Source organism: Dermacentor silvarum, chromosome 6, assembly GCF_013339745.2.
Source record: "Dermacentor silvarum isolate Dsil-2018 chromosome 6, BIME_Dsil_1.4, whole genome shotgun sequence".
Classification (NCBI taxonomy): Eukaryota; Metazoa; Arthropoda; class Arachnida; order Ixodida; family Ixodidae; genus Dermacentor; species Dermacentor silvarum.
Genome location: NC_051159.1, coordinates 74,668,963 through 74,695,995, shown reverse-complemented (window position 1 = coordinate 74,695,995; position 27,033 = coordinate 74,668,963). Strand labels below are relative to the sequence as shown.

At 47.1% G+C, this 27,033-nt stretch overlaps 1 protein-coding gene across 1 annotated transcript in view; it reads right to left on the bottom strand.

Annotated features, from left to right (window-relative positions):
* LOC119456719 (disintegrin and metalloproteinase domain-containing protein 10-like) overlaps window positions 1–27,033 on the bottom strand; it is a 48,988-nt gene that overhangs the window by 4,699 nt on the left and 17,256 nt on the right. Inside the window, exons 4-12 of the mRNA XM_049669046.1 lie at window positions 19,857–20,110; window positions 18,989–19,162; window positions 16,874–17,119; window positions 12,681–12,873; window positions 11,499–11,683; window positions 9,658–9,838; window positions 4,847–5,000; window positions 2,117–2,215; window positions 1,178–1,368 (exon numbers count right to left, since the gene is read on the bottom strand). Of these exons, the coding sequence (XP_049525003.1) occupies window positions 1,178–1,368; window positions 2,117–2,215; window positions 4,847–5,000; window positions 9,658–9,838; window positions 11,499–11,683; window positions 12,681–12,873; window positions 16,874–17,119; window positions 18,989–19,162; window positions 19,857–20,110 (1,677 nt within the window). The remainder of the gene's footprint in view (window positions 1–1,177; window positions 1,369–2,116; window positions 2,216–4,846; window positions 5,001–9,657; window positions 9,839–11,498; window positions 11,684–12,680; window positions 12,874–16,873; window positions 17,120–18,988; window positions 19,163–19,856; window positions 20,111–27,033) is intronic.

Here is a 27,033-nt window from a genome sequence, read left to right as displayed (position 1 = left end):
TCGTATACCTCACGACCTAGAAGAGCAAAACACACTAATAACCCTCTTTTTAAGCACATATTTCTTCTCGTGCTCGAGATGTGGAGGCCTTGGTGTTATCATAGTGCTTAGGATATGTATTCTACGCATTCGTCTCGTGGTCCCACAATACGCATCCTGCCTACGGCGGCGCTTGAAGCATAGCGCTAAATGGTGGATCTGACGCTCGATAATCCCAAGTTGAAAGCACAGCACCAAATGCGTCTTAAAGCGAAGTTTTGCTTGCGCCAGCAGTGCCTTTGCATATTTGCCCTGCACGATACTTTTGAGGATACTTTTGTTTTCACTTTGTCACTTTGTAACGTAGCTAAGCACCCGGCATCAGCCTCACGCTGAAAATAAAAGCAGGGTCATTCCTGCTGTGCAGTGATTCTCGCAGCGCTCTCTAGATGTCGCGACAGTCGTTGCAGATGATATCAGGATTGAGAGCTCGAGGACAAAATGTTACAGGTCAAAGTTTGACAATGAAGGTGGTATTTGCCGCTGCTGCATAGACAAGTGAGAATGATTGAACGTATTTTAGTAATGCGTAAGTCGCTTCAGCCTTAAACAAACGAGGAAAGAAGGGATATTTAGAAAGCATTGAAATTTAGAAGCAAACGTGGGAGGATTAACATGCACTAGGTAAAGCTAACTAAAGGAGGCTGGGGGGCCGGTCGGAGACAAGTGGTAGATACCTGTACGGCAGAGCGACACCTGTCACCGCTCCAATACAAAGGAGCAGCATCTAAATATAGATGTCCACGTGGGATGGCTGAGCAGAAAGGCGCTGAAAGCATAGTTCGCAGTGATTGCCGCTATTAAATTAGGAAGAATGAGCCGAGACACGTTGGAAGAAATGTGACAACAGTTTATTGGTTAAGCTGTGCAGTTTGCATAGAACTATGCGGAGGTTTGGGGAAACGTTCTTGCTCTTTCTTTCTTTCTTTTATTTGTTAATTTGTTTGAAAGGGGGCTCCATGGAAGACGTAACAAATTTGATTTGGTGGGTGGCAGCAAATAGGCAGAGGCAGAACGTTGCCAGAACTGGGAGTGCCGGAATGTTAATGTCCGGCGTAGTGTTCCAGTCACTCAAGCGACGCGTGATGGCATGCGCTGTGCACTATTGTGCGTGTGCATACTACGTGGGCATCCATACCGTGCTCCCTGCAAGCGATGAGGCATCGGTCACTAGGCGTCAAATCCGGTCCGGTGAGGAAGCACTCAACGAGGCCGTACTTGCGGCACACCGAGAGCTCGCATTCGCCGGCCTCGCACAGTTGCGTGCCGTGGTTGCAGACGGTGCCGTTGGCTCGCCACGCAGACTGCGGACACGCGGCACTCCTCCCGCTTAATCCGTTGGTCAAGGAGAGCGCTTGCGAATGGCAGCAAGGACGGCAAGTTGCTGTGTAACGCCCCTCTAGGAGGTAACACGGCGGAAGTGCCACATTTACCTCAAAGGAAGAATCTGTGTGGGCCCGTTAAGCCATGACGTCAGCACGAATACATTTGAAACAAAGCGTTGGCGAGAAAAATGATCGCGCTGAGCGTCGTACGCGTTCCTTACTAAAATGTGCGCGCTCTCGTCGCCAGAAGCCAAAGCGCGAATGCCTCGCCTTTTATTATAAAAACGGTTTCCTTTACTTGCCCGTGTATAAATAGTGTAGAACGCAGCCTTCAGTATCCAATGAGATGACAGCGCTGCTCCGTATAAGGTAGCGGCGAAGGTGCTTTGCGGACCGTAAAACATATTGGTGCAGACGTTCTGTCAGTGCAAAAGAAACCAGAAAGCGCCGCAACGAGTATCACGCGTCCTTGTTAGTGTTTATTTTATATGGTTATGCGGTGTGACGTCATTCCACTGACCACATAAAACTAATACGCCAAGGATGACAAAGGCGCCTTTGACAATAATAAGCCCACTTACCAAAAATTTGGGCTAGGCACTCTGGGGCATTTCGCGTTATTTGATTTTTGATAGTGCGGTGTGTTTCCATCTACCCTCTTCTGCAGGTTCTCAGTGGACATAAACAAGGGCCGTCCTTCCCTTGTCTCACTGCCGTCAGGATAACCTCATTCTTCGGAACAATAAGGATACTCGCAGAAGGCCTCGAAGCGACAGTCGTCCTCCGAGCGACAAGACACCGACGTGTCCTGGATGCCACAGCTCGTGGTGCAGCACGCCGAGTTCATTGGGCTGCGCGGAGAACACGAGGATCGTGCTTCGGTAAGTGTGCAGCATAATGCCCCCGTAATGAAATTAATGCAGCCCGCCGTAAAAATGTACAAAGGGCAAGTACAGAAAACAGCGCTTGAGCATGTGTGTAAATGAAGGCACCTTAAGACTACGTAAAAAACCAAGGCCGTCATGGAAGAGTTCCGCAAGAGCCAAGGAAATAACGCAGATGACGGGTTGCAATTATGGACACTGTCAAATCGAGCCAGCCATATTGCTTAATTAGCCATTTGCTTCGCTCTGATTGGTTCACGTACAGGCGGCTACGTCGTCTCTGAGTGGCCGAAAAAGCGAGAAATATAGCGGAAATAGAATAGGTCGTCTCCAAATCCCCATCCCAGCGACGGCTCCCAATTGTCTAAAAGGCGCAGGGCATTGAGTACAAGATTAGTTGAACCGAATGCCCCGCGTCGTATGTTGGCTGGACTGAAAACTTTCCGGAAAGAATTCGTCAACACAAGAAGACACCGGGTAACATCAATCCCTCGTCAGGAACACTTTCCGCCGTTTATTCTCAAGGTCTACGAAAGTGTCTGCGCGCCTGTTAAAGCGCCATAAACGCATATAAGCACTGCTATGCCTCACGCCATCTCACCCCTGAACCAAGGCGCCGGTCGGGCTCCGAAAAGTCGGGTTTTTAAAATAAAATTTGGTTGGAGTTTTCTTTCTCTTTAATTCAATGGTCCCCAACCGGCAGATAACGTTTACCCTTGGTTATCGCTTTTGCGTTAACAGTGTGTTAACAGTGTGCCATCTTTTGAGAAGCCTCTACATGATTTATACCTTGCACCCCAAAGTATCACTCTCGTAGGTGTTTTGTTCTGCGATGCTGAAACAGAGACTTGACAAATAACTCAAGAAAGGAGACGGAGGGACAGCCGTTGCCGTAGCTGCATAAGTGGTGTCCAAATTCACGTCACAGCAACGGCTCTCTCTGAGTAGCAGAATCCAGTCTCGATTAGATTGTGGGGTTTTACGTGCCAAAACCAGTTCTGATTATGAGGCACGCCGTAGTGGGGGACTCCGGAAATTTGGACCACCTGGGGTTCTTTAACGTGCATCTAAATCTAAGTACACGGGTGTTTTCGCATTTCGCCCCTATCGAAATGCGTGCGGCCGCCGTGGCCGGGATTCGATCCCGTGACCTCGTGGTCAGCAGCCCGACACCATAGCCACTAAGAAACCACGGCGGGTAATCCAGCCTTGAAGGCTATGTTTTTTTCTTGCTGCATGCACCAGGAGCCATTGCAGTAGCCGAAAAGCCGTCGTGGCCCCGATGTTTTGGCCACCACCTATTGGTAGAGAGCAGCTTAAACATCATGCGCAAGTGATAGGTTTCGCTCTTTTCCGACCACTTTCATTTTTCTTTGCCTTCGTTAAGAATATGAAGTTATCGGGAAATTAAAGCCCAAACTATATTAATTTCTATCTACACTTCAATAACTTTCCCCTATGTTCTACTTAGCTTCATTATCTAAAACGGCACAAAATAAACAGCAGTAAACTATGAACCAGAAATCCAAGGCTCTGAATGGCGATGGCATTTCACGAGAGCGAAGACGCCATTTAGTCAACGTGAGGACTTACGCGGTTTGGAGAATAAACGTAACCTATACTTGAGACCATGTGCTGCTTTACAGTATTGCTTACTTTGTCTCTGCGTGTACACCTTCGGGGTGGTTATGTTCTAACGTCGAGTTTTGTGCATTTGTGGCGTGACGTCAACACAGTTGTAGCTGTGATGACAGCTCCGCCGGTAAGGAGGAGGAGGAGGAGGAAGAAGAGGAGAAGGAAAGACAGGGAGGTTAGCCAGTGCGTAGGCGAGGTGGCTACTCTGTGCGAAAAAAAAAAGGAATAAACTGCACGTGAGTGCGATGCAAAGCATGACATTTTCAGAGTTTGTTACTCACTCCACATGTTCTCAAGAAGCGCAACAACACCTTCAACGCCTTTTGTGGTGAGGATGGTCTCAACTAGTGAGGATTCTCGCTTCCTACAAAGGGAGATTGTTCAGCATGTCAGATGCGGTTGAGAGTTATTTTCTACAACTGAGGCGAGGACATTCAGGAACGAGATGAGGGTCTCGGTCACAGCCGCAGTTGCCGTATGTAGGGCTGTCGGCCATTTCGACGCAAAATGAATAAGCGCCTATGATGGCCACGCTAAGGAAAAATATTTATGGTGGACAATCTTTGTTGAGCACATTTTCCTACAGAATCAGTATATTGACGGTATGGGTCAGGGGATTCACCATATCGCCTGCTCTCCATCGACTTCACCACGAGTAGCTGCTTATCGATGTCATGTGACGATATCTATCTTGAGATCGAAAAATCCGCACCCTCAAAACTTCGAGGTGATGTCGTGTAATACTCTCTAACATAACCTCGCCGCAACTCTCCGGCCTACAGTCGTGTGCGAATGCTATGCGACTTTTTGTATACGGTGCCTCCACCAAGTCGTCAGTCGGTTACGATGTCATCAGTGCCAGGCATGACTCTTAGCTCTCGTTCTTAGCACTCAAAAGTTGGCTCCACGATATGAAACCTCCACGCGATCTGTGCTTTCTCACCACTCTGTATGCTCGCTTACCTGCACTTGGCTCCGGGTCGCAACTTGCAGGCCTTTTCAGGCCCACTCTGCCGCGGGTAGCAGCAGCGGTCGGTGCAGTCACTGTTGTCGTAGCCGCAGTCGCACTCTTCTCCCTTCTCGCGTACCTTGTTGCCGCAGAAGGGGCCACGGGGCTCTGTGCTCGCGAGCGCGCATACGGACGTCATATCAATGTTATATGAACAAAACCTATAGCTTCTTTGCGTACTAGCAAGCGAACGGCACCTGCTAACATCGGAGGATGTTGTTATAACCGCACACCCGGAAACTAATGCCAGCATTTGCCATCACTGAATGTCAGCGCACCTGTGTTCTACACTAGAAGCAGTATAAAGATAGCTGTTCGGCGCTAGTGCTTTTATAAATACTGACTGCCTGTATAATGCTCGATTAGAACAGCCGCTAGCATTTTTCGAACACGATTCTGGAAAACATGATGAGCATTGCTGCCGTGCAACGATAGAGGATAAGGTTCATCGGCAGGTCCGGCGTTCACCACTGGAGAACTTCCCAAACAAATATATATGTGAATACACGAATATGGTGTTGTTGTTGTTGGTGGTGGTGTTTCAAGTGTTTGTGGCACACATTCCTAGTGGCGAATTGGCCATGAATCAGGTGATTAAGAGAAACAGACAAGGAGAGGGGAATAACCACTGCGGCAAATCAAACTGTCTTCTTAACTCTTCAGAAGCAAACACTTAGATATTGAAACATAGGGGCAAGGAATGAATAATAAGCGTTTTACCACAGTCAGCGTGACAATTCTGTCGTTGCCGAAACTTCGTAATATAGTTAGGCTTTTCCCCAGATCTGAGAGGGGCGAGAGAAATGGAATTGTAAAATATATGTACTAAAGCAGCACCAAAATGTCGCCCATATCCATGTGGAAAAACAGAAGACCCCGTGAAAATGCGCTCGTCACGAAAGTGTATGGGGCTGCCTCGGTCCGTATGCCATAAAAAAATGTAGCAGTTTCGCCCGAAAGGCGAAGCATCAATTGCGATAGCAAATTAGCAGAGAGCTATTCGGAGTAGGGATAGTAGTTTTATCGGCTGCATAAAGTTGGACACATTCACTTACTAACTGAATTAACAAGCGTGGTGTCAGCTCGCACAAGCACACATGAATAGATCACACTCGATGACCGCAGACAACCACTGTCAAAACGCTGGCAGCAAGCGTAGCCGCCGCAGCGAGCGAAGGTTCGTGCGATCTATCGCTTCAACGAAAACTGAGCGGCCGACTGCACAGCGCATACACAGGTCAGAGCCGCGTGGAGATCGCTTGCAAGATACGGCGCGCGCGACAACACCGACAGGCCGTACCGGCGCAAACATAATAAAGAACCAAGCGCAAAGCGCAAAGTACATGAACGCATTTGTTGGCAGAGTAGAAGCCGCCCCCCCCCCTCTCCCTTTCGCGCTGCCTTTCCGCTTTGCTCCTTTCGCGTGGGAGATTGCGTCGCCAGGCTAGTTCCCCTTGCGCCCGGTTGCAAGATACGCATTTGGTGCCGCCGCAAAGCGTCGCCACCCCCCCCCCCCTCCCTCCCTCCCATACCACCACGGCGTTTCGCGCCACGGAAGTCGCGTTTGCTTTCCGCCGTGGTTCGCTCTCCGTGATAGCGCGCGTCCCACGCGCGCTTTCACTCGCACATACGGCGAGCGGCGACGATGTTATCGCCCTTGGACTTTATACGGAACCTCACGCCGACGGCAGAAATCTGCTTGAAGTGTCCATATAATTGTCGCAGTTTCGCCCCAAAGGCGAAGCATCAATTGCGATAGCAAATTAGTAGAGGGCTATTCGGAGTAGGGATAGTAGTTTTATCGGCTGCATAAACTTGGACACATTCGCTTACTAACTGAATTAACAAGCGTGGTGTCAGCGCGCACAAGCAAGCATGAATAGATCACACTGAATGACCGCAGACGACTGTCAAAGCGCTGGGAGCAAACGCAGCCGCCGCAGCGAGCGAAGGTTCGTGCGGTCTATCGCTTCAACGGAAACTGAGCGGCGAATGCACAGAGCATACAAAGGTCAGAGCCGTGTGGAGATCGCTTTTAAGAGACGGTACGGGCGACCGCCACAGCCGGGCAAAGTACAAACGCAGTTGTTGGCAGAGTAGAAGCAGCCCCCCCCCCTCCCTCCCGCGCTGCCTTCCCGCTTTCTTGCTTTCACGTGGGAGATTGAGTGACCAGTTTCCCTTGCGCCCGGTTGCAAGATAAGCATTTGGTGCCGCAGCAAAGCGTCGCCCCGCCTCCCTCCCTCCCATACCCCCACGGCCTTCCGCGCGACGAAGTTCGCGTTTGCTTTCCGCCCTGCGTTCGCTCTCCGTGATAGCGCGCGTCCGCCGCGCGCTTTCACTCGCCGTATTTTATCACCCTTGGACTTTATACGGAACCTCACGGCGACGCCGACGGCAGAAATCCGGTTGAATTGTCCATATAATTGCTATCGAAATAAAATTGCGAGAGAAAGAAGCAAGATATGCGCGCCGAAAGACACACCACTAGTGGCGGTGTTGCTAACTGCCCTCGGGAAAGGAAGCAACCGTCCGCCGTAGTTTTCTACACGGTTGCCCGTTCCTCTCAGTTTGATTCACGTTTTCGAAGCGAAATAAGCAACACCTACCGCATGTGTATGGCGGCGAAAACTTCAACGCATGTCGAAGAGCAAATATTGCGAGGTGGGATGCCGAAATTCCTTCAAAAACTTGCCGGCGACTCGGTTCTACTCCTCTCCCGCGAGGCCTCATGAGCGGGAGCAATGGCAGCAATGGATCGCCGCGTTCGGCGGGAAATATCTTGTTATCACGCTTTCTTTTGTCATCTCAGTGTTTGTTGCACTCGATCATATTTACATGGGTAAGCGACGAAACTGATCATCACCTACCCATCTTCTGGTTCGGTTTGTCCGCATTGCAGCATGCTGGTTAAAGGCATTTAATTTAGATTCTCAATGCCACTTGCCGCTTCTTTACCGCTTTGCTCTAGCTAGGGTGCATGACTGTAGGAGTGCATCGTGTTGTCTGTTAACGCTGATGAGGCTTGCAATGACTGATTTTGTTGGTTTTATGCAGCCTGTTAAATCGTCGTCCCAGCTGTCACGCAGTTCATGATTTCCGGATCTATTTTATGCGTGCCTTCGCGCATGTTGAGGTGTTGCTAGTTGCTTCATGCAGAACTGCTGTTGATTTTCTTTAAGTACGAGGTTTCCGGCCTCGCTTGACTTGCAGAGAGCTTAAACCACGCTCTGTTTTATTGGAACGATTACAGGTAAGTGATTCTTTAACAGCTTTATTTGTTTCGCCCGAGGATCGACATCTTCGACATGATAGTTGCTTGGGAAATGTTTCAGAAAAGATGTAGCTCAGGACGAGGATTGCTGTTAACTGCTGCATATAGCAGCAACAGCAATTGCTGTTCGATTTTCGGTGAAATACTCGCGTCATGGTTGTGAAGTGATTACACCTTCACGCTGTCTGAGCAGACTTACCCCGCAGAGAGCCTTTCTGCGTGTGCACTTTGTACTCAATTGAATTCGTTGTTATCTTTTAGGCATAGCAGTGCAATGTCTACGCCGCAAAGGACTAAACCTGACCTTGCCGCCAGCGCCTATTTACCGTGGCCGGTCCTGCTTTGCCTTTAAATATATCGTGTGGCTTTTTTTCTTGAGCAACATTCGAAAAAAAGAGAATACTCATAAGTTGGAAAGACTTTTGCTTTGTAGGTTTCTAACAGGTCACTACGGGAATTTCAGATCACGACAATTAGGTGCAGCAGAAAGGGTAGTTCGTTAACGTACACAGTGGAATTGGATGGCGGTGCAGCGCAACTTGTGCTTTTATTCACCCGCGCATTTTTGGTGACTTCGCTGACTACAGTGTACTCATTTCTATTACAAATTCGTAATTACTCTTCTTAAGGCGACTTTGACGGCACTTATTAGGCGATGTCATGAGTATGCATCGGTATCAAGACCACTACAATATGTGTGGAGGCATTATTATTTTATTATTATTTTTTTACATGTTTGGACTCCGACACATTGTCCGCTTCTACTCTTCTCTGCCTTCTATGCATTTGTCAACATACGCACGGTATTTGAGGTATGTGTGAGGTATGCACAATGGTGGTGACTTATTGCGGTAATAACCTTTAGAGCGTGCATTTTACTCACTCCTATATAACCTAACCTAAGCGAAAGCGGGCAAAATGAGCCCACTGCGATGTTGTTCATTTCTCCGTTTTCAGCGTTGAAAAACAATACTTCTATGGCTGACGCAAATTAAATTGTGTCCCAGATAAACGAATTGATCCAAGCCTGCGCCCAGATAACATCGGATAGTCCCCAGGGACGCTGCTCAACAGAAAAAGGGCGCTGCAATAGTGGAAACAGTAACAATGCTATTTGAAATCGCTCAAGGGCAACTTCGGTTCGCAAGAAAATAGGTTGCTAACTTTGTGTGTTCCACCTGGTTGATAGCTCGACTCTTCCATCAAGCTATGACCTCTCGTTGGGCGTTTTGCCGAAATTGAGTGGACTCATGCTGGACTGAATGGGCTCATGGAGTGCATTGAACGAAACATTGGCCTTACTTGAGTCTCTCAATACGTATGTGAACGTACTGCCCTCGTGTTCTTGCGGCCAGTGACACGACAAGGCGACACTTGGAAACCTTGGAGTCACACAGACGCTTGCGATGTTTCCTGACCCCTACAGTGCTCGCTGCATTAGCAAACTGCTAAATGCAGAAGATATTCGGTCCGCGAGCCAGAGGGACAACTCACCCTGAAGGCAGTTGGGACTGATCGCCTCTCCAGCGATGAGCTCCTTTAGGACGAGCGAGATGTTCCGTATGCTGCAGGGCGAGAACTTGAGATTGTTGGGCTCGGTTCCACGGCGGGCGCTCGGGTACATCAGGTACTGCCCCTGAGTGCCGCCTGGTGTGCACTCCGGCGGGTAGTCGTGCTGTTCCCGGATCGTGAAATAGATGGGTGAATGTCAGCTATACAATGCACAGCGACAGCTGCGTTATCCTAATGCCAGGGTGCTGAGGGTTTCCGCCCTGGCATTAACGACATCCCGACATTGCCGCCTTCGTCTATTCTTATCATTCTCTACGTTCGCTCGCTCTTTTCCACAAGAGCTGTAACTCGTTACTACCACTCATTTAGGCTTCGTGCTAGCTAACAATGGTATAGTGACGGCCTTTAGAAGCCATACTTTCCAAGGCTTCTGCGAGGAGTTTCTTGATTTAGGGCTGAATGGCTCCAGAATCGATGGGTACGTGTCCTATCGACATTTCCTCATGGGGAAAACGCTATTCTCGGTAACGTATTCAAAGTTGTGCAGGTTACTTTGTCCATACAGGTGATGCAGCGTCAGCCTTCAGTGTACGTACGTACTAAGCATGTACGCCCATGCAATTGTTTAATGATATCGCGCGGGCGTCGACCGCACGGTTTGTCAGCGGCCTTGTAGTGGCGAGGGGCACTCCTGAAGCGAAAAGTGCAGCAGATGGCATGCGAACTCGAAATCGCCTTGCGCGCCCGCATATGTATACGCTCCCCGATCCCGCCACCTCTCACCGTTACGACGCCCCTGACACTTCATGTGGGTCGATGCTCGCGCGAAATTATTAAAAATTACAAGGATTACATATGTAGAACGAGTAGAACTTGTTGCTGGGCGAGTTGGTTGACATCTGATGAAAGCATGGTTGCGCGAACAGGAAAGAAAGACTTGGAAAGAAAAGTAGGAAACGATATAGGTCAGGCGCTGAGTGGTGATACGTTAGCTAGAGAACTTTTGGAGGCCTATCACATAAAAGAGAGAGGCATGAGTTGTATTAGTGATATTAGTCTGTTTTTATGTTTGACAACGAGATGCAGCTGTTAAAAACGTCACTGTAATCGCCTTAGACGACACTGACGCACGCATGCGCATTTGTTGAATCCCTCTTCCTCTGCGGTAAGAATAAAACAGTTGAAGTTCAGCGCCTGAAAAAAAAAAAAAAAAAAATAAGCGCCTGACCAATCGTTTCCTACTTTTCTTTCCAAGTATTTGTTTTCCTGTTCGCGCAACCATGCTTTCCACAGATTACATATGTGTAGGTGTATCTGAAAAGTTTAAAACCTTCTTTATTACAGTAAAGAAGCTAAAAGGCAAAGTTTGACCACACTATGCCCTCTAGAAGTGTCCATAATATGCTTAGCCTGCAGCTGGCCTTCCATTTTCAGCTGCCTGTGTCATGGTCGCATTGTTGTATTAATGTTTGTTTATCTATTTAACCTACCTTACAGAGTCCAGATGGGGGTGACATGAAATGTGTACATAGCAATCATAACTCAAAACACAAACACGCGCCAGCACGCGCGCACGCACGCGTTACCTGGCGCAAAATACACAACGGCGCAATGTCTCACGAGATTTGCATCTTCTTTTGTTATTTCTATGCTGGAAGTAACTAGATCCGGCCAGACAAGGTCGGTGCTCCGCAGAAAGCATGCCATGGCTGGTATTTTTTTCCCTTTTCTTTCCACATAGAGCCGAACAGACTAAAGCAAAGTATATCCAAGCATAACGGTCCCGATGCTCCATCATCTCATCTCCCCTTGTGCACCCATACCGGCGATCCAAAGTTGTGGCCTAGCTCGTGGGCAAAGGTGACCTCCGTGTCCCGCTGCGAGAGGCGCACGTTGTTGTTGAGGAAGGTGACCAGGCCCGTGTTGAGGCTCAGGCTTCCGCGGTAGGTCAGCGCCTTGACCACGTTGGCACCAAAGTGGAACTTGTCGCAAATGCCTCCCGTATCGACTGCATTCGTGTAAACCGCGAATAAGACATCACAACGGAAACCCACGGTCTCCCCCGTCTACATTGGGAAAAACCCATAAGCCCCGTAGCTATATCATATCCAATAATCCAGTATGAATTATGGGAACAGAGTGAGCGATACGTCGCGAGATTGTGAGTGAGATACGCGGTCATTTTTTATTTTTTTTCAAGATGTCTTAACTATTTTTGTTTCTATTCCCCATGCTCTTGCACATGCTCACTTTAGTCAGACTGGGTATATATATGGGTGTAATTTCCCTCCAAAAATAAACTGAGTTGCGAGTCAGCGCCTGTCTGTTACCTTTGCCTCATTGTCCTCGTTTCTTGTGTGCGCGCTGCAGTTTCAAGATGAGATACGCGGTATTTTGAATATAGAAGTTATTGGGTCATATGCATTTCTTTTTTGATAGTGATGTTTCGCATCCTGCTGGACGTGTAACGCAGGCATTACAGAGTACAGGACCCTTAATCAAATGTTGACAGTGATGAGCTCCTGCAGAAGAATTTGCAAGCGGATGCGTTTAGTTAACTAAACCCTATAGCTACGTTTGCTTGTTCTCAAAAGAAAAGCAGCAGTGTTAAAATAGTCCTCGAGTTCATTACTCCCGTTATAAATGGGATACTTCTCTAGTTTATCGTAATGTGATAGTAATCTCTCGTAGTTTGCTGCAGAGCGTCTTTTTTCCTTAGCAATAATTGTCCTTGGTAATTGTGGACGTTGTAGTTAACCTGACCAAATGCAACGCCCGTCTTTGTTTCTTACGCACATGGTGAATAACTCGACCAAAAGCATACCATTTCAACGTTACAAATGTAAGGCCCCGCATATAAGGTATCTTGCAGCAGAAGCGTTGAATGCTGGCTGTGTATCCTCAAGGTCAGTATATGCTCGTTCGATTGCACTAGACGACCGCCACAATATGTTCATGACTTGATCAATGCACGGGAAACACATTATGCGCAAACAAAGCCACACCTTCGGACTCCGCGAGGTAGGCGAGTCCCAGCGTTCCGCCAGGGAAGTCCCTGTGCGTCCATATGTACGAGACGCAGAAGGTGTCGTGGTTGACCTTGGACAGCTCGAACAGCATGTACGCCGCGTCCAGGTCTTCGCGGCAGAACGGGTTCGTGTGCCGCACCCGACCCTCGCAGGAGTTCGACTCGTTGATCTGCGTGCAGTGCCATTTATTTGTTACTCATAGGGAAATAAGGAGAAAGCTTCCTTCCGATCTACTTAGCTGCTCAGCTACTTAACCACTATACAGGTAGATCAAGACAGTACTGAGATGGTACACGAAAGAGTGACCTTCATACGAGAGGAGAAGCAGCAGCGAAAAGGAATAGCAACAACGAGAGTGGAAGAACATATGAAATGAATGCTTACAAAACATCCGTCTTCATCATCATCATCTACTTTTATGTCCACTGCAGGACAAAGGCTTCTCCCAGTGATTTCCAATTAACCCTGTCTTGCACTAGCTGGTTCCAACTTGCACCTGCATATTTCCGCATTTCATCACCTCACCTAATTTTCTGCCATCCTCGACTGCGCTTCCCTTCCACTGGTACCCATTCTGTAACCCTAGTGGTACACCGGTTGTTTACCTTATGCATTAAGTAGCCTGTCCAGCTTCATTTTTTTTCTCTGTCAACTAAAATATCGGCTATAATGATCCAAACCGCTCTCTTCCTGTCTCTTAACGCCTAACATCTTTCGTTCAATTGTAGGGTCCTTAACTTGTTCTCGAGCTTCTTTGTTATTCGCCGAATTCCTTGCCCATATGTTAGCACCGGTATATTCAATGAAAGCACACCTTCTGGGCAGCTCCCGGTCAGGATTTGGTACTGCCTGTCGCATGTACTCCAACCAATTTTTATTCTTCTGTAAATTTCCTTTTCATGATCAGGGTCCCCTGTGAGTAATTGACCTAGATAAACGTACAGCTGTACAGACTCTAGAGGCTGACAGGAGACCATGAATTCTTGTTTCCTTGCCAGGCGATTGAGGGTTACATTTGTTCCCGGCATATTAATCTTCAATCTCACTCTTGCACTTTCTCGGTTGAGGTACTGAATCATTTGTTGTAATTCGTCCCCATTGTTGCTGAATAGGACAATGCCATCTGCAAACCGAAGGTTGCTGAGATATTCGCCGTTGATCCTGACTTCCTAAGCCTTCCCAGTCTAATAGCTTGAATATTTCTTTTAAGCATGTAGCGGATAGCATTGGAGAGATTATGTCTCCTTGCCTGACCCATTTCTCGATGTTTAATTTTCTACTTTTCTTGTGGAGAACCATATGGTAGCTGTGGAATACTTGTAGATATTTTCCAAGATGCTCACACATGCCTCCTTACTCCTTGATTACTCAATGCCTCAATGACTGCTGGCATCTCTACAGAATTAAATGGCTTTGTACAATCTATGAAATACATGTATAGAGAGGCCGCACAATACATTACATGCGGCCAATCAGTGAACAAAACGCCTAGCATACGAAAAAAAAAACACACACACACACACCATGCTTGTGCGGCCTTGCAGAATCACGGCCCGGTTTCCGGCGAAGCCGTTTCTTTCAACGTTGTTTCATTTCTGATTTTTAATGTCCCTTGAATAAACCACATATTCTCAACTTTTCCGGCATATGACGCATACATGTCCCTAATTTCCTGCAAATTTAAACACGGCGTCACATTTTGTTTTTGTCTTTTTTTTCGGACACTGGAAGAACATGTGCTTAACGCAATAGTACGCGTTTTCGACCGTTGTAACAAAGAATTTCGTGTAACGGCCTTAATTATTCCAAGCACATTAAATTTTGCATCCGCATAAAAAATGACGTGTCCCCAATTTCCCCAGTTTTGACAGGCAATTCTCCCGGGACAGTATCCAAACTGTCTACACTGTTCGTAAAACCCGCGTGTAACGTTTGGCGCGCCTGTATAAATAATATAATGCAAAGGTGGTAATTAAACGAGACACTAAACTTCACCAACGCACGACACACAACATGGCCCCCGTTTCCTGGAACTTCAAACTTGGTGCCACATTTTACTGTCCCAGAAAACTGAGAAACATTTAAGATAACGGTCGTATAACATTTCGAGCACTTGCATGAGTAAATTACCGCAAAGGCCGTAATTAACCAGATCTAAACTTCGCAAACCGATCACGCATCACCATCTCCTTATTTTCACCAAATATAATCTCGGTGCCACATTGAGTTCACTACGGATACTGAAGATCATTATGCGCGCTTTGTATAAGCGCCTGTATAAAGTAGAAGAAAACGAGCATTCAGTAATTATCTGCAAGCCCGTAATTAGCCTATGAACTCTTATAGCGGGCCACACCTCAACGATATAATTCCCCTATTTCCAGCGAATGTGAACTCGCTGTCACATTCACTTCTTCCACGACACTCACGGGTAAACACTGCGTATAACGGCTGTACAATACTTCCGAGTGCTCCCATAGCAAATTAATTTTGCGAAGCCGCCAGTTAACCGACACACTTGAATATTTTCCGACACATCACCCCTAACATGCCACAGATCCTCCCCAAATTACAACTTGGCGCGCCATTTAATTCTTCCGGGATAGCAGGAAAACACGCATACGCTATCGAACACATCCACTATAGCACTAAGAGCTTCGCTGCAAAAATACAGGGTGATCATTTTCAAGTTTTATGGAATTTTAAAAAATCGCAGCGTAATTCTTGCCCTTGAGCTGAGCTTGCCCTTGAGCTGATTCGAAGAGGCGGACATTACTAGCCCGAGAAATTGAAACACATGCTAAATTAATTAACAAAGATTTCCTAATTAACTGCTTAACAAATTACTTTACCACACATATTGTGATTTACGAATTGTAGCTGGTGAGCTTGCAAGACCTATCAACTTCATTCCAGGATGACACCAGTTTCGAGACATTACTTCCCAAAGTGTGGAACGAAATGCATGGGCGTTCCAGAGCAGTAATGGCCATATGCAGCATGTCATGTTGACCGCTAATCAAGGACGAAGACAGAGAAATAAAAACACGAAACGACGACACGGTCGTCGTTTCGTGTTTCGTGTTTTTCTTTCTCGGTCTTCATCCTTGATTAGCGGTCAACATGACATACAGTAAACACCGACAAGGCCAAACTCAAGTTCTTCTGAGGCCATATGCAGTGTGCGTATTTTCTATATCGTAGCACGGCACATAAGAAAAAAAAATGTCACAGTTTCGCCCTAAGGGCGAAGCAATGAATGCGATAGCAACACGGCAATGTCATACGAAGTAAGGTGAGCGGCTTTGGTAGCAATATGAATTGTAGTAAACATGAGCTGATTAAGTAAGCAGGTGTGCTGCGGCGTAAGTAGACCGACATGAAGAGAGACTCGATGACCACGAGAAGGCGCGTGTGAAACGGTGGTGTTGATGAGAAGCGCTTCCCGTGGGCAGCGCGCGTGCGAAGGGACACACCTGTAGCGCTGCACTGCCGATCCGGGCAGCATTACATGTGTAGCGTGCGTTGGAAAATGTGGCCCGACTATTACTAACTGTGGTGTGAGCGCGCAAACACGAATAGATCACACTGAATGACTGCAGACAACGACTGTCAAAACGCTGGCAGCAAGCGCATATACGCCGCAACGGGGAAGGTACGTGCGCTCTATCGCTTCAACGGCAACTGAGCGGCGAATGCACGGCGCATAAAGGTCAGAGCCGTGTGGAGATAAGAGACGGTGCGGACGAGCGACGAGCGCGGTTGTTGGCAGTGTAGAATAGCGCCCCCCCCCCCCCCCCCCCCCAGCTCCCTCCGGCACTGGCTTCCTGCTTCTTGCTTGCGCGAGGGAGATGAGTGCGTTCGCTCTCCGTGATAGCGCGCGTCCCCGCACGCTTCCGCTCGGGCATACGGCGCGCGGCGAAGATTTTATCTATAGGGAACCTCACGGCGACGACGACGGCGACGGCGACGCCGACGGCAGAAATCCGGTTGAAGTGTCCATATAATTGCTATCGCAATAAAACAAGCCCTAAATGTTAGCCGGTGTGGTCCACCAAGGACAACATGTTTTTTAGGAACGCGAACCATTGCTAGTTTGCCGCCTTTTTTTCGGTAGCGCGATAGTGCTTCTTAAGGCGTTCGCCTTCATGGCAATGCATGTCGCCCACCCGTAAGCGCTGCACTTCGAAGGAGATGCCGGTGATGCCGTCGAAGTCCGTCTTGCTGAAGATATCCGTGGCGGCTGCCGCGTGCGTCCCCGCCATTGTTGTGATGGCTCCAAGCGCCCTCTCTCGATCACCGCCTTCTTCGTTCAGGAACGACTCGAACAGCAAGTGGTCCACCACCACTTCGACGTTGCAGACGCGCTTGAAGATCGATCCCGATCGTCGTTTCGGGTCGCCGTCACCGGCGCCCTGCGCAGCCGAGTGCGTGGCAGACGAGGCATAAATTAAATTGATGTTAGTTTTTTACACCGTGAACTGCGTTGTTGGCCATACGAGAGACTCCAGAGTGAATGGAGGGTATCGTAATAATTTTTGTCATAGCGTATCAGCGTCTCCATGTAACGTTTCACTGAGGCTATTTATTTCTATATGTAGAAAATTTTTAGAGGGATAGCTCTCCTACTCCAGGTACAAACCAAGAAAACGGCTGGTTCCGTAAATGACCTTCAAGCTCAGCCAAGGTCAAACTGGGACTTAGCTTGCTAAATGCGTTTTGGACACGCGCGCACCTCGGTACAACAGCAAAAATAAAATAATAAAAAAGCGTCCTAGGGCCTTCATATTTTGATATAAGACGGCCTATATTGTCCCTGAAAAAATGTCTTCCCAGCAATGAATTTGTGTTCAAAAGTGAGGCCGACTTTAAGGGGATTGGCTTAAGCTTGGTCTTTCTAAGCTGGCTTTCCCACATTGTGTGTGTTACAGTGAAGCCTACTCATAAAGAAAAGTCCGATGGGAACGGAGCTCCGATAACGCTATCGCGTTCCACTCTTGAAGGCGAAACTTAAGCGTCCTAATTTTTTAATGAGCCGTGCACGTAATTATAAGAGAAAGAGAGGGGTCTCGTACTCGTGGGAATGAAACGCACAGCGCGAGCATTTAACATAGAAATATAGAAGAGACGAACTCCATTTCAGTCGAACGTTCGTTCTGCCCCAGGGGCGGTGTAACGTAAAATGATTCCAAACTTTTTTGATTACAAACTCCTGACGTCAAATTTACGTAACCACCGACGCAAGCATCGGGCGGGGACCCACAGCGTTGTCTGAACAACCCAATCAAACACTCTCCTCGTTTATAGGAGGTCACCTTTGTTCGCTTTCAAAACCAATAACGTTGTCTACACTCAGTGGTTTTTCTTATCTAATTGGCTGACAAGAGGCGAGGAGCACGCTCTAGTGGATAGGGTTTCGATGGGGCCGAGCCAGCACAGTGAAAATCGATAACCGCATGAAGAGGGTGGTGCCGGCTTCTCCGATTGGTCCGTTTCGCCTTACTTAGCTTGCGGTGGCTGGTCGAAAAGGGCGGCGTGCAATGGAAGGATATGAATGCCGCTAAAACGGATCCTCAGCAAGGAAGAGTTGGCAGAGCGATGTCGTATGCATGCCGAAAGGGCTCGATAACGTTTTACTGCCACTGCAAAAGAGTTTATCATGCACAAATAAATACATGCTCGCCGGTAGGTGCGAGTAGCGAGGGCCTGAGCGATCGGCGGGCAGCCATCTTCTATTCCTTTCGGAACGGGGCAGTCTGTGGCTATTCAGAAAAATTTTCAGTTTTGTTCGGCATATGAATGCTTTTTTTCATGTACACTTCACTTTGACGTGGCGAGTTTTCGTGGTTTTGTGAGGTCGCGTGACAGACAGGCGAAGTGGGCGTAGCCAGAAAACATTGGACCAAAAGCAGAGGGCTAATAGGTGAAAAGACGTCGAATCAGGAATGGTTATTTTTCTTTTGTGCGGTTTAATCATGCATAATCAGTGTGTACACGTTATATCAGATGGGGAGCTATCGCCGTTTTCGTGACGTCGCGTGACAGACAGGCCAGAAGTTGGGAGTGGCCCGAAAATGTTCTGACCAATCGTGGAGGCTGACTTCAGAAATTGGAATCAAAACAGTTCGGAACCGTTTTACGTTATAGCGCCCCAGGTCGCTATACAGTCCTGCGTTTTGCTTGTGTAAGTATATTCGTCGTGCCTGAATATTGAACGAACTGCTTGCTAAATTTTACAGGACTAAATATCTTGCAGTTAACAGCGAAAATTCTAGCGCCCTCACCGCCGAGTCTCGAGCACTGGGTTCAGCAGACTGCGTTGCGAGAGGCACAGAGGACGGTTTCCAAGCTTCGGTGGGCGTGGCTGCAGCCGAAGGCATGTCGTAAGCCCGCACAGCCGATTCGAAGAATGAACGCTTTCGGCGCACTTTGAGATCTTCGCTCTGCATCTTAGGACCCTATAGTGGAGGGCAAGAAAACATTCCAGCTAGGGTGAAATGCCACTCAAAACTGTTAACTGATTACTCGCCCGCATTTAATATAAAAGGAGGGTTGCTATGTATCACAAGTAACACGAGGCTACGAAGAAACCTATAAACAAAAAGAAAACGTTGCAGTTGAAGAAAAGTAGCAACGAACTAAATAATAAACGCCACTCGGACGCTACAGGGCAGAATGACGTTTAGATAAATTTATGTAGTAATCATCGCTCCCACACTGTAGTCGTTGAGCTGTATTGGCGGGTCTTGGCAGAAGCCACTGCCTGATCCCGTTTTGTACACTGTTTCACAATAATCTGTCACGGGAGTTGCGAAAAGTGCTCAGCACTTAGTGCTATGAACGCAACTGAGCAGACGACGCTGTGAGGCAGAAGGGGCACGCGAAGCAGAGACACATGCGTTCTCGTGACAATACTCTTGACTGGCTGACTCAAGATTTGACGTCCGCTGCCATACTAATAGAATGATGCAAAGAAAGGCAATCTTTGCACGAAACTATATGACACGCTAGACAGTGCAACGTTCACGACACGGTGGACAGGAGCGACACGTGACGTGAACCTTGCGGGGATCATGATGATAATGATCATGATGCTGATGATGATATATGGGTTTTATTGACGCAAGGGTCAGGGATGGCCAAAGAGTGTACCTTGCGGTGCTTCTTCCGTATTTGGCTCAGGAAGGTCTGAGTGGCACCGTAGAGGCCACACCGACCGCCCGACGGCACAACGTCGCGCGCTGAGTAGATGATCGAGTGGACGCGGGGGTCACGTCCGGGTCCCAGGTAGCGGCTGGCGCTCTCCACGTGGAAATGCTCCTCGGTGCCGTCAGCCGCGGAGAGCGCTACACGACCCAAGAACACGCCGTTTGTCATGGCGCCCACCACGCGACTGCCGGGATATCCTGCGCACGGATGGTGGAACGGGTCAATGATCAGCGTTCTTTCACTATGCAAGCTCCTTGGTATACTCCTGACATTTACAAGCGAGTGCACCGACACAATAACTCCCTTGACTACGCCGAATATGGTGTCTCGACAATATTTCACCTCGATACATATTTACTTATCCAAGATGGCGAAAAGCCAGGCGTGCTATGAATCTCTACCAATTTGCTCAGCTCGCTGTCGTCTTAAGCATCATTGTTTTAATACAGCGTGATAGTGTTCACTAAAGACGATTGGAGGGCAGCTACGCCCCTCAACTGAAACGGTCATTGCGAAAGCTGCTCACGATTCCCTACGATATAAGCAGTGGCTTTAGAAACACTCCTCCATTCCAATCGCCCGAAACATTGACGCCCGCCAACTACTTAAAATTTGTAGCTGAAGAATAGCCGAAAAGCGTAAAACCTCATTGAGAAGTACTGATCACTTATCACGTTTGTGTGTGTGTGTGTGCGTGCGTGTGCTTGTCTACTTCTGCGCGTGCGTGGTCCTATGTCTGTGCGTACCTGCTTCTGTGAACGAATGTGTGCTTTTGAGGGACTTGAATAATGTGAATGTTTGTACCGCTGTGGTTGTGCGCCTCGACGCAATCAAGCGCATCGCGCTCTCCTTACTTTTCTTAGGTTCACGTTTATAGCTAACTTTAGTTTTCAAATGACAAGACTTTCAACACATTTTCTTCTATCTTTACCATTATTTTAGTAGCGTGACCTGCAGTGACCACCCCTACTGTGCGTGACCTGTCCGGTGTGTGTATTCTGCTTTATTGTTTGAGATCTCTAATGTTGTTTCTTTCCTCTTTCCTTCCCTCTTTCCTATCTTCAATTTTTAAGTTCCTCCGTCTCCTCTTCCTTTCTGGAGAGCTGGCAGGCATCGTGCCCTCTCCGGTGGCAGATGCCAGCCTGCTCCTTGTTTTCCCTTTCCTGACAAAAGAATTCACCCTGCAACTATAATAAAATTGTACGCGGAAATAAACTACGCAGAAGCTGTTTACACGGTATATTTACAAGAATCGCAAGCACTGGCTAAGATGTAAGCCAGTCCACGTAAAACACAACGCACGTCGTTGTCTTCATCCAAACGCCGCTCTCTTCGACTATCACGTAGCAATATGTTTTCAAATCAACTGAAATAATAATAATAATAATAATAATAATAATAATAATAATAATAATAATAATAATAATAATAATAATAATAATAATAACAATAATAATAATAATAATAATAATAATAATAATAATAATAATAATAATAATAATAATAATAATAATAATAATAATAATAATAATAATAATAATAATGTCAACTTGCCCAGGACGTGGCCCGAGTACATGTGATCAAGGCTGGTGTTCACTGGGCCACGGCTGGTCACCAGGAGAAAGTCGTTGGAGAAGGAGGATCGATCTCGCTTCAAGTGAAGCCGGAACAGCCTGGAAATATCAATAGCGCCAAGAAAGAAATAAATAATGCTTCCTCAATATTGTCATCCGCTACTAGCATAATCTGCACCCGTTTTGCCGCAACTATAGCGCCGCAAAGGGTCTAGCCTTTGCTCGAGATGGGCTTTCTTTTCTGTCCAGAGATAGTGTACCCCCCCCCCCCCTCCCCCGCCTCTTAAAAAAAAATTGTACCGTAGAGTATTCATGTTTTGACATTACAATGCTATCCGTCATATATTATGCAGCGCTCAAATATATTTTCATTTCCCTATAACAGATAACACTTCAGAGCCTACATTTTTGGCTCCCTTAGCCGTGCAACACAAATTGAAGTGTGGCAGATCAAATGTTGTACTTAATTTGCTGTATGTGTAATGGTATCAGTTTTATTTATAATCACGGTTCCACTCTCATATCTCAATCTAAAAGTGTGTGTGCGCGCGTGTGTGTGTGTGTGTTTCGTTTTTTTTTCTTGTTTGGATTTCGCGTTCATAGAATTATGCAGTTACCGTGCATTGGGCGCACGTTAAAATATTCCCAGGTGTTTAAAATTGATCAGCAATCCCCTCCACCACATGCCGCATAATCAGACCGCCGTTCTGGCGCGTGAAAGCAAAGAATGTATTTTTTAAAGCTCCCCGCAGCTTGGTTGTGGTCAAGTGCCCGCAGCATGTACTCTTTGCATCGGCACTTTTGTACCAGCCGTGACAGTCCAACACAAAAGCGGGCGAACGAGCAAAAGAAAAGGAAGACAGAAAAAAAGGACAACTGGGATGGCAAGGGGGTAGTCAGATTCGCGTAAATTTGGTAGTTGTAGAACAAGCGAGCTTGCATGCACCGCGATGTGCCACTCCTCCTATTGAGTACCTGTTGAGCGCCTTGAAGGTCACCTGGAGGTTGCCCACGTCCTTAGGGTTCGCGACGGAGCGCTTCCAGCGTCCTGCTCCTGATCTCCCTCCGTGGGTGTTCACTGGCTCGTACGACAGCGGCTCGTAGTGTCGCACGTAGCGGTTGAGAACTCGCGCTGCGTTGGTGTCAGATTGGTGCCCAATGCAAATGAGACAGGCTTAAGGTACGCAGTAAACGACCCTTCTGATAGCTGGTGTTCACCACAAGCGCATATTGCTACTGTGCGAAACGAATTCAAAAAGGAAGTGTGTTGAGTATAACGAGAGAAAGGATGAAGAGGCAGAGGGGAATGTCGTTCTTAGGAGAATGATGCCCCGTAAAAAAAAAAAAAAAAAAAAAAAGCCGTTTTCTGACTCACTCGGACCGCAGTAATTTCATCGTCCGAAGTGAAGGAAAACGCAGCCGAGGACGGCGGAGATTCATAAGGAAGGACGTGAGTGCAAAATTTGCAGGTATTTCATGAGCCTCATTGGAACAGGACAGGCAGAATCGGGGAGTATTGAGGCCTTGACTACGCTGCCTTCCCGTAGTTGGCCTATCTTGTTTTGTAGCAACGGCTGTATCCCGTCGCTGTGTAAGAAATTTAGGCACAGATCACGCCGTAGGAGAGCCTACACATGAAGTATACTGCTTGCCGCAGTATTGAGAGCGGAAAGCGTAGCAACTGCGAAAGACTCGCGCTGGATTTTGCACGTACGTGGCGACATTATTGCCAACTGAGGATTACAGTCCTCATAGTTCCTAATCTTTCACTGTGATTGTATTAAAATGACCATTGACATTTTTTCAAATAGAAAGTGACCGTGGGCGCGTTTGGAAGGATTGAAACAACTTATTTTAAATTCGTTAGATCATCTTGACCCCGGGTTATTAAACTTTCAGGCATTGTGAAACCACACCGGCATTCCCAGAGTGCCGCGAAACTCCCCCTCCCCATTGTGATGGAGATACGGTGGTTTTAATAGTTAAATTCCAACTCTCATGTAAAAAATTCACTGAATGGGGATGGGATCGGATTCGCTTTGGCCACTTGCGGAACCCTAAAATGCTGTTCGCGGAACCCAGGGGTTCCGCTGTTCTAGATTATTGCGACGCGCAAGCGACTTGTACGGACGTAAAGACGTGTCAACAAATCAGGAAATGCTCCGACCAAAGAGAAATCTGGCCGATACGTACCCACATTACTCAGGTTTAGTAGAAATATGATCAGTAAGGAGTAAACAAGTTTGTCGATAACGCATTTTGATTTCTTGACAACGTGCAATGAGAGCGTTTCTAATTTGTTCGCAGTCGAGCCACTTTCTTACCGTGATTTTTACCACATTTTACCGGGCCATTTAATGTATTTATTGAACACGGGGTTCTATGGGAGTCGTTAGAGTCCAACTATACGCATCAACTGGCATCATTGCGCTCGCCACCAGCACTTTATAGTGAGGTTTGCACTATGCGAATCACAACAGCCTTCGGAGCACTTACCCGAGCAGATACTGTCTGACATGTAGACCATAGCCATCACTATAACGTAAGAAATCTTCGGGTGTAGCATCGAATGGCGACCAAGCATCCCGCTCTTCTTCTTCTTCCTCTTCTTCTTCGTTAGTCCAGCAAAAATAGCACGTGCCCATTGACGGCACGCGCGATGAAGAGAACGCTTCTTTAACGAAATGCAGGAATATCCTTGAGTAGAGGCAACGACGCGCACCTAAACCAGCTGAGCTGTTCCAATCAGCTGTACGACTGTTCCAATCTTCGGCGTTTGGATCAGCGTCCCGACGTCCACGCTGAAGTCTCCTGGCAAGCTCACTGCGCGGTGGTTTGGCTGAGTTTTGGGTGGATTTGACCTACTCATCTTAACCATCTCATATTTACAGGACTTACCTAGTGCTTGAAGCAGCGCTGATGTCTAAAAACTCTCCTGGGCAAGGGCCCAGCCCTTGGTCAGCCTCCCTTTCTCCTGATGATTTACCTTTGGAATCTTTCTTCCGCAGCGGTGTTAGCAGCATCCCTGTCGCGCTGGTGCCCTCGAGTGGTGGATTCATCCGGCTGAACAACCCACAGGCTGTCCAGGCCGAGCTCCAAGCCATGACGCGTCACTTCCAAATGATAAGCGATGTCCGACAATTTGGAAGAGGTGGGATAGTTTGTAGGTCATCAGATCCGACCTGTGTTGCAGACCTCCTAAAGAGTAAGATTTTTGCATCTGTGCCGGTGAGTGCGTTCATTCCTCCCCATCTAGCATGCACTAAAGGCATTGTCCGGGGCGTAGACTCTCGATTGAGCCCAACTGAGACTCTGGAGAAGTTGTCTGATGCTGGTGTCATAGCCGTATACCGATGCAACCGACTCGTAAACGGGGAAAAAGTTGCCACTGAATCGGTCATAGCTACGTTTGCTGGTATGTCCTGCCCATCTGAACTAAAAGTGTGGCCACTTATTTTTAGAGTAGATCCTCTCCCTTCCCGTCCACTACAGTGTCGGAACTGTTGGCGTTTTGGCCATAGTGCAGGAGGCTGCAAATCAAATGCACGCTGTCGCGTCTGTGGTGAGGATCATTCCCCTAATGAGTGCACAGCTGAAACCGAAACATGCTGCCTGTGTGGAGGAAACCATGCGGCTGACTATGCAAACTGCTCGGCAAAAGCTAATGAAGTGCAGGTCCTCGAGGTAATTGACAGGCGAAGATGTTCGCGGCAAGAGGCTATTGCAGTCGTCAAGGACAGAGCTTTTGGATACGCTGGCGTCACTGCGAGGCAGTCGACTTTAAATGAAGACAACTTGTCTAAACTCATTGAGTCAGCAGTGGAAAAAGCGATGACAAAGGCTATGCAACATATTGTTGAAACTGTTACAGAATGCATTTCCCAAGTGTTTACCGCTCAGATGACACAGCTGTTGCAAACAGCCGCAACACCAATCACCAAATCGCTTGCTTGTGCTGCAGAACAGGTAGCCAATTCAGTCCTAGCGCCGAATACCAGATCGGACCCAACGTTTGTTGGATCCGATCCTTGTTCTTCGCGTCAGACAGACTCACAGGATGACATGGAAACAGGTCATGATACCAGGCCGCATAAGCGAACTGGTTCTCCAGTAACAGCGTCTTGTCCCTATTCCAAAAACAAAAAGGGTAATCCTATTTCTCATTCTGGCATCCAAGAAAGTACATTGCGACGGTAGTCGCTGAAGTAATTATATCAATTAGATCATCACCATAGCTTCTTTAAAAGTGCTACAGTGGAACTGTCGTTCCTTGATTTCTGCTTCAATAGACTTAAATTGCTTAACTACACATCTTAACCCTGACGTAATAATTTTACAAGAAACCTGGCTTACTCCAGAGAAAAATTTTAATTTTAAAGATTTTCGACTTTTTCGATTAGATCGCCTTTCACTAGGAGGTGGTTTAATGATTTTGTTGTCATCTAAATTCTGTCATAAGGCTAAAATAGCTTTCAAGTTAATGTCTCCGGAATGTGAAATTTTGGCAGTACACCTTAGCATACCAGGCTACCGTACTTTTTCGATTATAAATGCTTATTTCCCTACGGGCGTACACAGTACATATCAATTGGATAGTGCACTTGCTAGCTGCAAAAATCAAGTCATCCTTACTGGTGACTTCAACTCGCATCACGTATCATGGGGTTACAGAACAGATGCATGTGGAACGCGTCTATGGGACTGGACCATAGATAAAAATCTTTCATGCCTAAATATGAGACGACCCACATTTGTCCGTGGCCAATCTCGCTCAGTGTTAGATTTGACGTTTTCTAGCACAAGTATTGCCGTGACATCTTGGACTACGATTGATTTCTCTACAAACAGTGATCATCTCCCAGTATACTTCGAAATTGCATGCCCATTAACATCAGTTGAGCGACAAGACAGAATATTTGTTAATTGCAAAAAATTTAAAGACTACTTACACTCTTCCATTGAGTCATTGACTAATACTAATGACGAAGACATTGGCTTGAAAATTTGTTCAGCGTTACAGATGTCCCGACAAAAGTCTGAATTCGTAATTCAGACAGCTAAACGTACATCATCTAGTCCCTGGTGGAACAATGAGTGCTCACGAGTTTATCGCAGAAGAAAAGCTGCTTGGAAAAAACTTCTACATAATCAGAGCCCACAAAATTGGAAAGATTATCAATTTATTTCGGCAACCTTCAAACGCACTGTCAAACACGCAAAAGATGAGTACGATAAAAAACATTTTGATTATCTATCTGAATCCAAAAACAAACGTGCTTTATTTTATTTCCTTCGATCTAGAAACAGACTCCCACTGAGCGTTAATGTAGACTCAATTGTCTATACCGCACAGGAAATGCAGGAGTCCTTAGACCTATTGGCTAAAGGATTGGAGAGCCGGTTCACAACGCGTCTTCAAAATTCTGTTCTTACTCCTACATTCTCGGACTACAAAGAGATATCCTATTCGGAACTAGCACAGGTCATGTTACGGTTACCAACTACAGCGCCTGGCCCGGATGGAATAACAAATGCAATGTTAAATT